This window comes from Eurytemora carolleeae, unplaced genomic scaffold, assembly GCF_000591075.1.
Source record: "Eurytemora carolleeae unplaced genomic scaffold, Eaff_2.0 scaffold644, whole genome shotgun sequence".
Taxonomy (NCBI): Eukaryota; Metazoa; Arthropoda; class Copepoda; order Calanoida; family Temoridae; genus Eurytemora; species Eurytemora carolleeae.
Window position 1 is genome coordinate 78,649 of NW_019396531.1, and position 15,153 is coordinate 93,801.

Sequence of the window (15,153 nt, forward strand, 5' to 3'; positions counted from 1 at the left end):
AATATTATAACCTCTTTATCTTCGTAACCTGATGTCATAGAACTTTGAACTTTCAAACAATTACATATTTCAGATAAAAAATGTTTGAAATGTTTGAAATAACAAAGGCTTACATCATTAGGTTGCATAGGTTAGTGGGTTAGAATATTTGAGTTGGTAGCGAGTTATCTAAGGTTTACATATGCTTATTGTACCTAGACCATATCTATTTTGATTTGAATCAAATGACGTATTAAGTTAATGCGAAAGGTGGAATGTGTAAATGCAAAAATATTTTTAGCCAAAAGATATTTTTGCAAAATAAAAGTTGCGACAACTTATTTGTCAGTTAAAATTGGAACTGTAAAAATAGGTTTTAGAAAACATGTTACATGATGAAGAGAAAAATATGTTTAAGCCATCATGAGAGACATATAGTATTTTTTACGCACTTTTTAAAATATTGACCAAATGCGTACACCTCTGTTTACATAGCTACTATAGAATTAAATGCTTAACATGTCTACATGTTGACCAGATGAAATGTTTTGTTTACATTTTTACATTTGTATACAGTCTGTTCTAATTTACTAGATCATAAAAACATTCTAGTAAAAAGGAAATTTGTTGACGTGTTTACATTTTTACATTTATATAAAGTCTTATCTTATTTACTGATCATAAGACCATTCTAGTAAAAAGGAAATTTGTTGACGTGTTTACATTTTTACATTTATATGAAGTCTGTTCTTATTTACTAGATCATAAGACCATTCTAGTAAAAAGGTAAATTTGTTGATGTGTTTACATTTTTACATTAATATAAAGTCTTATCTTATTTACTAGATCATAAGAACATTCTAGTAAAAAGGTTAATTTGTTGACGTGTTTACATTTTTACATTAATATAAAGTCTTATCTTATTTACTAGATCATAAGACCATTCTAGTAAAAAGGTAAATTTGTTGACGTGTTTACATTTTTACATTTATATAAAGTCTGTTCTTATTTACTAGATCATAAGAACATTCTAGTAAAAAGGTAAATTTGTTGACGTGTTTACATTTATACATTTATATAAAGTCTTATCTTATTTACTAGATCATAAGACCATTCTAGTAAAAAGGAAATTTGTTGACGTGTTTACATTTTTACATTTATATAAAGACTTATCTTATTTACTAGATCATAAGACCATTCTAGTAAAAAGGTAAATTTGTGGGCGTGTTTACATTTTTACATTTATATAAAGTCTTATCTTATTTACTAGATCATAAGAACATTCTAGTAAAAAGGTAAATTTGTTGACGTGTTTACATTTTTACATTTATATAAAGTCTGTTCTTATTTACTAGATCATAAGAACATTCTAGTAAAAAAGTAAATTTGTTGACGTGTTTACATTTTTACTTTTAACAATTAATTACAGGCGTCCCAATTCTTTTGGGACACCCTGTATATTAACAGCACATTTATCTATAGTTTCATCAATTTCCAAAAGTGCAATTACGTTTATTAGATTACAGGTTTACTGGATTACATTTTTCATGTAAACATATTCATGTTCATGTTTCCAAGTTTACAATGTTACATTACAAGGATACATTGTTGAAACTGCAATAACTCTCCTTATGCCCTAATTTTCTTCAATCTTTGCAACCTTATGATGGAGACCTTTGATATTTTAAACATTGAACTCTTTTAGAACAAATACTCAAAGTTTGAAGTATCAAAGGTTTATACCACCAAATCACAAATAAATAGGGATTAAAATATTAAAGTCAGCAGTTCCTTGAAGAAACAGGAATAGGATTATTAGTCCTGTATAGTATTTACATTTTACATATCTAGAGGGTTATACATTTTTATTTACATTGCTTACTATTTTCAATTTTATACATTTTATATTGTAACGTTACACATTTTTTGTTTGTTTTGTTTTATAGATATTAAAAACTTTCATATATTTAAGATCTTTCAACTTCAGTTTAAAATTTTTTAGGATTTCTTTTTTCAATTGGTTGTTAGGTTTATATCATTTCTAAATCGTTTAAATGCTTTTAGATTGGTTTATTTATTGAGTAATTATTTTTTTCGTAGCATATCCAATAGAAGATAGAGGGAAAAAAGGAAAAAGGGAGCAAAGAAAACTTTCTGTTTCGATAACTTTTCCAAAACGTTTCAAAACGATTCTTTTATATTGAAATATCAATTTAAAAACAACAAAGAATGATGAAATAGATGATTTCTTGACCGATGGTTTTGTAAAAGCTGTAAATCAGTGAGCGAGGTGTACCCCACCCCCTCCCTTCCTAAATCCGTTATGTTAGATAAAAATAATCTAAAAAGTGTTTTCAAATTTTTTAACAAAAAGAGTGATTTAATCTTAACTAAAATTAAATTCCTTTAAAGTTTAAATTTCTTTGTCAGAGCTCTAAGTTTTATAATTTGATGGAAAGTTTATGAAAAATCCTAAATTACCTTTTCTCCGAATATTTAAAGGCGACATAAATGCACTGCATACGTCTTTATTTGATTAAAAGATTGAACCTTTTTAAAAATTATTGATCTTGTAAAAGAAAAGTTGTAGAAAAAAACACTTCTTGCTCTATATCGTGCACAATTTCACCAAAGTACTAAATTTTGACACAATGCAATAAAGCAAAACTTATTTGACTGGAAACATTTGTATTAATTAAATGTAACATTCACATGGTGAAGCAATTGATTTACTGCAAAAAAGACTATTAAATAAAGTAATACAAATAAGAAGTAAGATGCTTCGCACCACTTAAAACTTTTGTATTCCATACAGTACATACATACGTACACAAACTAACCCGTCCTCGATGTTCAACCTTAATGTTCAAAACGTAAAAATAGGATTTAGAAAACATGTTACATGATGAATAGAAAAATATTTTTAAGCCATCATGATTAAAGCCATAGTATTTTTACGTACTTTTTTAATATTGATCAAATGCGTACACCTCTGTTTACATAGCTACTATAGAATTAACATGTCTACATGTTGACTAAATGAAATGTTTTGTTTACATTTTTACATTTATATAAAGTCTGTTGATATTTACTAGATCATAATAACATTCTAGTAAAAAGGTAAATTTGTTGACGTGTTTACATTTTTACATTTATATAAAGTCTTATCTTATTTACTAGATAATTTTTTAACAAAAAGAGTGATTTAATCTTAACTAAAATTAAATTCCTTTAAAGTTTAAATTTCTTTGGCAGAGCTCTAAGTTTTATAATTTGATAGATGGAAAGTTTATGAAAAATTCTAAATTACCTTTTCTCTGAATATTTACAGGCGACATAAATGCATTGCATACGTCTTTACTTGATTAAAAGATTGAAACTTTTAAAAATTATTGATAATATAAAAAAAAGTTGTAGAAAAAACCCTTCTTGCTCTATATCGTGCACAATTTCACGTGTACTAAATTTTGACATTATGCAATAAAGAAAAACTTATTTGACTGAAAACATTTTCAATTAAATGTAACATTCACAATTGTGAAGCAATTGATTTACTGCGAAAAAGACCATTAAATAAAGTCAAACAAAAAAGAAGTAAGAGTGCTTCGCACCACTTAAAACTCTTGTATTCCATACAGTACATAAATACGTACACAAACTAACCCGTTCTTGATGTTCAACCTTAATGTTGAAAATTAATTTTTAAGTTTGTTGGATCTAAAGTATGGATTTAACTTCTCTCAATAAAGAGATATTGAGAATAACAAAAAATCTGAATATCTGGTACGTAATTGAATAAGTTTGTTTTTCACATACTTGTGCGTTAAATCTAAACTAGAGGAGATACGAGATCACAAAGTCGTACCAGTGATGTTGCTCAAATCTTACCTTCTCCTTCTGTCTAGTTCAGAGTGAGAAATATGTTAATTCTATGCATTAGCATGTCAGCCTGACAGAATTCAGCATTGTCCCTTGCATACACTCTTTTAGTCACCAGTCACCGTGCAGAAAATGTCTGTGCAAAATGTTGTTTCTGCAGACACAGAAATTTCGCTAAAATGGGATTGTTCATTGAGCGCAAGGTAAAAAGACTAGGAAAGTTTACTGCTTTTGCGTATTCTCTGCGTACATATTGAAACCAGTTCTCTGTGGGCGGTGTTTGTAAACAAGAATAGATGCATCAGTGGTCGTTTAGTATTCAAGGTGGTTAAAAGCATTTAATTTTGAAAATTGTTTTAATTCACATAATAGTTTCCTATGACCAGAATATTTCATTGATTTTTTGTGTGACATCCGTCTTATGTTTACTTTATTGCCCAGCAACGGTTCACAGCAGTACTAAAAAATGCTTACACATCTGAAATAACTATCTTTACCGTTTCAATTCTTTGATTAGTCGATTTTGCCTTAAATTGTTTCCATGTGTACTAAACAGCTTGCAGCTCTACCAGGTTATACAACATGCAATATAAATGCATTGAGTAGTAATGTCCAGTCTGGACTACCAAGTGTAGAGTCGACCCAGCACACGTTGTATGTAACAATCATAGCTTGGCAAGATCACAGTGGGTTCGATGTCGCTTCTTGAAATGAGCCGGAGTTTACAGCCCTTTACACTTCGGACCATAGAACATTTGTTTTACAAAGAGGTTTCAATTATTCCATTACTGTGAACAGCTGAGACAGCTGAGACAGCTGAGATAGCGTTTATATTCTGGACAGTTTGCTCTGCAACTCCAAGAATATCCATATCCATATCATTCTAGAAAATAAAAATTTTACTAAATTCAAAAATATCTTTATTTACATAACATTATTTGAAAATTTCTTGGAACAGCAAACAAATTAAAATCACGAAATTGTATATACCGGCATAGAGTGATAAAATAAAAATTTTACTAAATTCAAAAATATCTGTATTTACATAACATTATTTGAAAATTTCTTGGAACAGCAAACAAATTAAAATCACGAAATTGTATATACTGGCATAGAGTGACATATTTTAAAAGTGTTCTTTGAAAAGAAATGCATGTTTGTGCAATTCAAAATGTTTGAATATTTTTCATTTTAAGATCTTTATAGGTAAGAAAATCCGCAAACTTCTCCTCTGAAAAGGGAGTGTTTAGAAAAGGATGAAGATATCAGTATTCATATTATCATTATCTAATTATATACTTCGCTTGTTTTCTTGTTTGTTTGTAACCTATTATGACGTTTTGTGGGACCATGATCCATGGGAAGGTTCATGGATGCTCAAAATTACAAAAATTTGTGTCCAAATGTTTTTGACACAAAAATATTATTAAATCGCGAACTTTTTTTAGTTTTTGTTTTATATTGTACAAAGAGAAGATTCTCACAATTGATTTAGTAGATGGAGACTAAAAGCCTAGTATATATTTATATAATATCTAAAGTGTTTTACACGATCTAAATTCAATTTACAAATTTTATAGAACTTAAAATTTAATTTTTTTTTATCTTTATCTTTCAGATTGCAAGATCGTGAACAGATTTACATAATATTTTTAAGAGAAGAAAAGATCTGGAAGAAAACTGTTTTTTTTTTCGGGGGGGTTTATAAAAGTATATTTCTCAGTAAAGAATGAAGCATTAGTAGAGACATATATATTTAACTAGGCTTCCAGGACACTTTAAGCCCATCTTCGATTCTAACTTCTAACTTTTGCTTTGCAGCATTTTCTCTTCTTAAATTATCAAACATGAACAAAATAAATTCGCAGAATTATTAAGTTTAAAAAACGAAACTTTGAGGCAATTTGTTTTTTTTATTCTGACCAGCTAAAACCTTTCCATGTGGCGTGAGCACGGTAAAATTAAAAAAAGAACTAAAAGTCCCGTTAACGGAACGGAACCGATCAGTTCTTAGCACGAACGAACGGGTATCTAAAGCCGAACGAACGGGTATCTAATACCGAACGAACGGATATCTAAAAACTAACGAACAAGTTGTAAATGAAGGGTTTGAAAAAGTCTGAAGGTGCACGTAATGTAGCGTTATATTAATCCTCAGTTATTTAACATGTAAATAATATCTAATATTTAAATCAATGCTTGAAAACGATAGAAAAAAAAACTATTTTGAATGAAGAAGTTTAATCTATGTGATCGATATTGTTCTTTTTACAATTCAAATCTATCATTAAGGTAATTAGAGGCATCTTTGAGGAATCGAAAATTCTTCGTTTATTTATTTTGTTGCTCTTAGCACTTTTAATTGGTAAATAATCTCTTTCAGGGGAAATTACAGTAGACATGGTTAATTTCTTGTTGAGAGAACCACTTTAATCCTGATTAAATTATATCTTAAGTAATTTGTCAAGAAAATGTCAGTAAATTCAATTTTGAGATTTCACTTCCCTTCAAAAAGAAGTAATTGATTGTTAGATTTAAAATAGAGTTTTTTTTCATCGTTGTTTTTAGTATTTAGTATCTTAATCGTAAATTGTCATTTTTAAATGAACAATTCAATATTTCTACCTATCTGAATGCAATCAGTTCATCTTTTAAAGTTAGTTAGTTTTTTTCTTTCATATTTGATCTAGTATACAGATATATATATATATATATAAATATATATATGGAAGGTTTATGGATGCTCAGAATTTTATTTTTAACAATTTAAAGGGGAAATAGAAGACGGGCGCTTAGTATGCTAAATAATGGCTGATGTAAATTACTAAATTTGACCTGCTTAGTTTCAAGATTTGTCCTCTCCTTTACTCGACAAATCCTAAATATTATAACAATAAACAATTGATATACTTTTCCTCTAGACAAGGTAAATTGTTAAAAACTAGTTGGTTTTATTAGTAGTAGTAATTTGACTAGACTTTTCCTACATTAATCAAAATATTTTTGCATTTGTTATTCATGTCTTAATATTTCCCGACCTGTAAAATGATTCCTTTAAAATAATCATAATGTTGTGCAAAACAAAGCAAAGGTTTAGTAAATGCCCTACTCCATAACGGTTCCTCAAACTCGTATCTATCCAGGTACAACTCAGTTTCACTTTGCTGTCAATGTCTAAACCTGGACTCAATCTAGACAGCTGTCAATGTCAACCAGACACTAGCTAGTTATTGATCAATGTCAAACCAATGGGCACGATCTCAACACCTATCGATGTCAACATGGACACAAGCTAGTAATGATCAATGCCAAACCAATGGGCACGATCTCATGAGCTATCGATGTCAACCAGACACTAGCTAGTTATTGATCAATGTCAAACCAATGGGCACGATCTCAACACCTATCGATGTCAACATGGACACAAGCTAGTAATCGATCAATGCCAAACCAATGGGCACGATCTCATGAGCTATCGATGTCAACCAGACACTAGCTAGTTATTGATCAATGTCAAACCAATGGGCACGATCTCAACACCTATCGATGTCAACATGGACACAAGCTAGTAATCGATCAATGCCAAACCATTGGGCACAATCTCAACTCGTATAATTCAACAAGAACCTCTCGCAGTAATCAAAGCTGAGTCTCTATAACAACTAACTATATTTGGATTGCACATTAAAGATTAAGTATTAACAGACGTAATTACAAGTTATGCATTGTTATATATAACGTAGTTAAACTAATCACAATATGGATTAGACAGAGTTATATACAGACGTAGCTATTTACAAGCGCATTTAGATTTACAGACAATGTACAACGTAATATCTAGGTATGTTCAGGTTAACAAGTATGGGGACTGCTGTATTTATTCCAAAGGAACCGAGTCTTTGCCACAATATTAAATATTTTAATGCCTTTATATTTGCAACCTGATGGAGTAATCCTGTGACATTTCAAACTTAGATTTTTAGATCTAACAGGGTGGCTAATTGGGTGGCTCAGATATAGAGATCAGAAAATCAGAGTTAGTGCCAGAGACTTAATTCCTTTTCTTCTTACATTTATGTATAGATAGATAGATAAATCGATTAATAAATAGATAGATAGGTAGATAGATAGGTAGATATATAAATAGATAAATAGATAGATAGATAGATAGATAGATAGATAGATAGATAGATATATAAATAGATAAATAGATAGATGGATAGATAAATCGATTAATAAATATATAGATAGGTAGATAGATAGATAGAAGGTTTACCTGTTAAAGACCTTCCTAAGAACTAACTTAAAATTAGTTCCAAGACTGCAGTAGATCAGGAAGTTTGAAGAAGAGTTCAACACTAAAATAAATCAATAAATAAATTAATCAATGAATAGTAAACCAATCAATTATTTTAAATAAACATATAGGATATCACAAATTAAAATAATTATTACGATCAAATAAAATAAAGCTAAAAAATGCAAAAAAGGACAGCTAAAATATATATATAAATAAATATATATACAGTGATAACCAGAAAACAATGTAATAGGAAGTTCATTTTATGTTGTTACAAAGCAAATAGTTTTACTAGACACCATAGATTTATCTAGGGTAGACACTTATTTAATCACTAATTTTGCTAAATGGGCCTGTTTAGATTGCACAATTAATGTGTCTCATGCTCATTGATTCTAAAAGTTGTTTCCCTATTTCAGACTTTTTTGGTTATCACTGTATGGTATAGATGAGCGAAGGTCTTTATTAAATAGATACGGCTGAAGTGCCCGTGGAATTTCTTTAAAAAAAGATTTAAAATTTTGAAAAAAAAATTATTTTTTTTAGCATTTATTAGCCAATTTGGTTCAGCCGTTTGGCCAGCTTTAGCTAACATATAATTATTACAATGGTCGGCGTTTATATCAATACAACAAAGACGAATTTTCTATTTAAGTTTTGATTTCCTGCAAGCTTTTTTCAAATTACAAGTAAGCAAAGAGAAGCTGTTAATTTACAGCTTCGCTTTGATTCCATGTTTATGTCTAATCAATAAAATTGAATAAAAGTCGTCTTTATCAAGTCGTCTTTATGATTAGTATAGTCGCTATGGAGAAAGTGACTGGTATAAACTCTAAATGAGCCCTGAATATTTTTATCGAGATATCAGTCATGACTCATATCTCAAGACATAATTAATGTATGCATATAGAATTTACATGCACTAGGATTTAAGGAGCTTCGTGCCTATCTTCTATTTCAATTGTAAACATTTTCTCTTTGAATACATTGTAAAACCAGAACCAAAAAAAAGTTCACGAATTTTTTTTTTAAATGTCGTGGATTTTCAAAATTTAATGAATTTTGTTGTAGGCTAAGCTTTGAAATTTTAATCATCCATAAACCTTGCCATGTGGTCATGTGAGGTCCCACACAAAATTTGGGCCCGACCTGTTCAGCCGTTTGGACAGACAGACAAGCAAAGTATATATATATAGAAGATGAATGAGACTTCAACCTGATTACTGACCCTAAATGTTAAATCCTTAGATCCTCACATCTTTCACTATTTTTTACGTTAATGAAATATTTCATTTTAAAAAGAAAATGGAGAAAGGGTCAATAGTACACTTTTCTCAACTTAACATTATATATATTTTTTTGCCTTTAAGGTACGCATAGATTAAGCCTGCCTATAAAAATATCATCAATTTTTTAAGACAGGGTCGACTTTGAAGTGTCGCAACGCCTTTCGACTGTGATTTTACCACTCTAACTCAATAATGCTTTTCTGTAGTCTTTTATATGTACATTTTATTTTATAAAGCACTTGCTCTTAGCTTGGTGTTAAGAAGTAATTTGCAAAATTCTTATAGATTTTTGCTTGCGAGCTTGAAACCCTTTAATCACAGTGGGCAAGGAACTATCGACCATGAATTCTTTAATCGAACAGACACAGTTAGAAAATATCACTTGTAGGTTGCACATATATTTGTTGAGTATTCAGCTCATTTATTTAAATTTTTTATGTAAACCCTTTTTTGTTTTGACCTAGCACTATCATTTTTCACATGCACTATCACCTAATTTTTTCTTTCTTTTAAGAAATAATAAGTTAAAGAATTTTTTAAAAACTTTTTTTAATGCAACGGGTAGGACACAGGAGGGTAAAAAGGCCGGTGGTACGTGTTAAAAAAGCTAAAATAGACCATAATTATTTTGTGATTAAATCTGCAAATCTAAATACTATGCCACCCTCCCATCGCCAGGCTGTACATAGATGGGGTTAAAAGACTAGCACCCTGTGCACAGTGAAATTATTTAAGGGATGGTTGCCGGTATTTTATCTGATTGATATGTTTTATAAAAAGATGTAAATCGGTCCTTTTACGATCAAAGAAAATTATCAGAAATCCAGAAAATTTCTGTCGGAAAACTTTTTTTCCTAATCCTATTTTTAAATAAATTATTGACCTAGAAGAAGATGGCTGATACTGTTGAGGCAGTGAAACCAAGCAGCGTGCATGAATTCATCTCCACATCTAAATAAAAATAATAAAAATAGGTTAATGAAACTATCTGAAGGGCCCGGCGTTGCCCGTGGAATTCTTTTTAAATACTAACAAATTTAGAAAAAAAATAATAAAAAAAACAAAAAAATTTGTTTAACCTTTGTCACCCCCAGGCTATACCCATGAGTGTCCACAAAATATTTTGTTTCTTTGATTTTCTCCTTGGCTTCTTAAAAGCAAGAACTGTGTAAGTCCCTTCTGCAGAAAACCCGCAAATGAAAATACACAGTTTAAAATCAAAAGCATTGATATCTCTATAGGGTTACAAAATGTACATGTCTATATAGAGCTACAAAATGTACATGTCTATATATGGCTACAAAATGTACATGTATATATAGAGCTACAAAATGTTCATGTCTATATAGAGCTACAAAATGTTCATGTCTATATAGGGCTACAAAATGTTCACGCCTATATAGGGCTACAAAATGTACATGTCTATATAGGGCTACAAAATGTACATGTCTATATAGGGCTACAAAATGTACATGTCTATATAGGGCTATAAAATGTACATGTCTATATAGAGCTACAAAATGTTCATGTCTATATAGGGCTACAAAATGTACATGTCTATATAGGGCTACAAAATGTACATGTCTATATAGAGCTACAAAATGTACATGTCTATGTAGAGCTACAAAATGTTCATGTCTATATAGAGCTACAAAATGTACATGTCTATATAGGGCTACAAAATGTTCATGTCTATATAGAGCTACAAAATGTTCATGTCTATATAGGGCTACAAAATGTTCATGTCTATATAGAAAATGTTCATGTCTATATTGGGCTACAAAATGTATATGTCTATATAGAGCTACAAAATGTACATGTCTATATATGGCTACAAAATGTACATGTCTATATAGAGCTACAAAATGTACATGTCTATATATGGCTACAAAATGTACATGTCTATATAGGGCTACAAAATGTCTATATAGGGCTACAAAATGTTCATGTCTATATAGAGCTACAAAATGTACATGTATATATAGGGCTACGAAATGTACATGTCTATATAGAGCTACAAAATGTACATGTCTATATAGGGCTGATAAACGTACATGTCTATATAGGGCTACAAAATGTACATGTCTAAATAGAGCTAAAAAATGTACATGTCTCTATAGGGCTACAAAATGTATATGTCTATATAGGGCTACAAAATCATGTCTAAATAGGGCTACAAAATGTTCATGTATATATAGCGCTACAAAATGTACATGTGTATATAGAGCTACAAAATGTACATGTCTATATAGAGCTACAAAATGTGCATGTCTATATAGAGCTACAAAATGTTCATGTCTATATAGAGCTACAAAATGTATATGTCTATATAGAGCTACAAAATGTACATGTCTATATAGGGCTACAAAACAATGTCTAAATAGGGCTACAAAATGTTCATGTCTATATAGAGCTACAAAATGTACATGTTTATGGCTACAAAATGTTCATGTCTATATTGGGCTACAAAATGTATATGTCTATATAGAGCTACAAAATGTACATGTTTATGGCTACAAAATGTTCATGTCTATATTGGGCTACAAAATGTATATGTCTATATAGAACATGTCTATATATGGCTACAAAATGTACATGTCTATATAGAGCTACAAAATGTACATGTCTATATATGGCTACAAAATGTACATGTCTATATAGGGCTACAAAATTATGTCTAAATAGGGCTACAAAATGTTCATGTCTATATAGAGCTACAAATGTACATGTGTATATAGAGCTACAAAATGTACATGTCTGTATAGAGCTACAAAATGTGCATGTCTATATAGAGCTACAAAATGTATATGTCTATAATAGAGCTACAAAATGTACATGTCTATATAGAGCTACAAAATGTATATGTCTATAATAGAGCCACAAAATGTACATGTCTATGGCTACAAAATATGTTCATGTCTATATTGGGCTACAAAATGTATATGTCTATATAGAGCTACAAAATGTATATGTCTATATAGAGGTACAAAATGTACATGTCTATATATGGCTACAAAATGTATATGTCTATATAGAGCTACAAAATGTACATGTCTATATATGGCTACAAAATGTATATGTCTATATAGAGCTACAAAATGTACATGTCTATATATGGCTACAAAAAGTATATGTCTATATTGGGCTAAAAAATGTCTAGAGCTACAAAAAATAATTAAATTAATCAGGTAAAATCAAAGTCCGAGGTGTTGCGACACTTTAAAGTCGACCCAGTCTTGAAAACGTATTCAAATTTTCAATACAGTCTGGATCTTGGTGAAATAGCAAGACCTAGTTAGAAAATGTTTGATAAAAGAGTTTTCACTTTTTCGCGAAAGTTTTTGTTCGCTTGAAACTCTGCTATATAATAAAGCTCTTCGGTCCTATATATATATATATATATATATCATTTATTCCTTTAAAATGTTATTATAACGAATATTTATTATTTATAATATATACAGGGTGTCTAAAATGTTATTATAACGAATATTTATTATTTATAATATATACAGGGTGTCTAAAAAACTGGAAATAAAGGTCTACATTTTTAAGACCATTACTAATATCTTTAATTGGTATTAAATATTGTCTCAATCTTGAAAATCCGATTGAAAACGAGTCTTTAGACCCTTACTCCATGTTTTTTGAGACACTCTGTATGTAAATCAAGTTTAATCCTGAAAAAAGTATTCTTTTAACAGTTGTAGAACAAACTGTCGGAAAATCTTCATTTGCTGTGTTTAATCGCTGAAAGTTTTCTAGTTAAAAAAATAGTTTCTGTAATCCTTCAATTATTTGAAATAGAGAGGAAACTTTTTCTTTTTCTAAATAGATACTTTAAATATTTTATTTTAAAAATAGTTTCTGTAATCCTTCAATTATTTGAAATAGAGAGGAAACTTTTTCTTTTTCTTAATAGATACTTTAAATATTCTATTTTCTAAATAGATACTTTAAATATTTTCTTTTTCTAAATAGATACTTTAAAGATTTTCTTTTTCTAAATAGATACTTTAAATATTTTATTTTTCTAAATAGATACTTTAAATATTCTATTTTCTAAATAGATCCTTTAAATATTTTCTTTTTCTAAATAGATACTTTAAATATTTTATTTTTCTAAAAAGATACTTTAAATATTTTCTTTTTCTAAAAAGATACTTTAAATATTTTCTTTTTCTAAAAAGATACTTTAAATATTTTCTTTTTCTAAATAGATACTTTAAATATTTTACGAACTCTTTCTAACGAATTTGAAAAAAATGGAGCAATTTTTCGGACATAAACAACATGGAGTGTCTACAGTTCTAATAGAAAGACACCTAATCAATATAATTGAAGAAATGATAATCACAAAATAGCCCTAGTCCTGCCATTTCCAAAATGCTTTTTTTGAGCATTTGAAATGTCCAGAGTTCTATATATGTAAAGTCGCCTGATAACCTGTCAATTAATTCCAGGTATTTCTGATTATGACTGTAGAAAAAGCTATAAAATTAAAAAGAAACGCTAGAAGAAATAAAATAAAAGAAAATTTAATGAATGAATGATAGAGTGCCCCATTTTTCAGTCCGACTTTCTCCACAAATAACTCTCAGGCTAAAAACACGTCAAGAATGCTAGTTTTACAGAAAAGTACATTTTTTGGAGGTTTTCTTAACCTAACCCAGTCAATTTTTGAAATTAAAAAAAAATTTAATAGATTTAATCTGTTTAGACAATTACGAAGAAAATGATATATGTCATGATAAATTTAAGAAATATTTTTTTGAGCTTTGTAGACTTTTTTGCGATCTGCACGGGCCTTGCACGATCACTTCCCATAGGTTAAAAAAAACAATATCCTGTGAAAACTGACACTATAGAGAACAATATTAGCCTGAGAGTTATTTGTTAGACAATATTTCTATATTTTGAAGAAATTCAAAACTTTGTTGTTCTGCTCAATAGCTTTAAAGTAAGAGGAGTTATGATTGCAAATAAGTAATATTGCAATCTGAGTGCACTTTACTTTAGTTTGACGTGGCGCACTAACCTGACCGAAATATACGGTACCAGTACAAACCGGAAAACTGTAGAATAGGAAGACGACAATAAAGCACAACTGAAGTGAATTTGATGTTGTTACAAAGCAAATAGCTTTACTAGCAAGTTATCATATTACTTATTGAGCAATATGCGTCTGTTTACATTGCACAATAGCTGTGTCTCTTGTTCAGTGGACTATTTATGCTATAAATAGAGTCTAAACGTCAACTTCGTATTCCGTAGTTTCTGATTCTCACTGAATCTGCATTAACTACCTGAATATGTTATCCAACCAGAACAATTCAAACACGTTCAGAACAACCCTGTAATAATATAATGATCAAACTATCTGCATACGCTCGTGTATCAAATTAGGGTTTCCAACGAAAAGGGTAAAATAAATTCGCTAAATTTCACATTCTCGCTCGCTCGCGAAAAATGCGAACATTTTTCGAAAAAAATACGGAGCAAAAATATTAATTATGATATAATAAAACATTGAATGCTGAGCTCGCTCAGAGAATAAAGAATTTCAAATGTATTGTGCGCAATTCATTTTTGCAGCTACAAAAAAGATATGGTTTGCGCGAAAAAATGCAAAATTTCGCGAAAAATTGCTTGTGAAATACGAATAAAAGAGTTTTCACTTTTTCGCGAAAGTTTTTGTTCGCTTGA

At 29.5% G+C, this 15,153-nt stretch overlaps 1 protein-coding gene across 1 annotated transcript in view; it reads right to left on the bottom strand.

Annotated features, from left to right (window-relative positions):
- Positions 1 to 3,234: 3,234 nt before the first annotated feature.
- LOC111704951 (FMRFamide receptor) overlaps positions 3,235 to 15,153 on the bottom strand; it is a 28,441-nt gene continuing 16,522 nt past the window's right edge. Inside the window, exons 11-15 of the mRNA XM_023477351.1 lie at positions 14,754 to 14,801; positions 10,331 to 10,398; positions 8,135 to 8,216; positions 6,694 to 6,736; positions 3,235 to 4,741 (exon numbers count right to left, since the gene is read on the bottom strand). Coding sequence (XP_023333119.1) covers positions 4,619 to 4,741; positions 6,694 to 6,736; positions 8,135 to 8,216; positions 10,331 to 10,398; positions 14,754 to 14,801 — 364 coding nt within the window. The 3' untranslated portion in view covers positions 3,235 to 4,618. The remainder of the gene's footprint in view (positions 4,742 to 6,693; positions 6,737 to 8,134; positions 8,217 to 10,330; positions 10,399 to 14,753; positions 14,802 to 15,153) is intronic.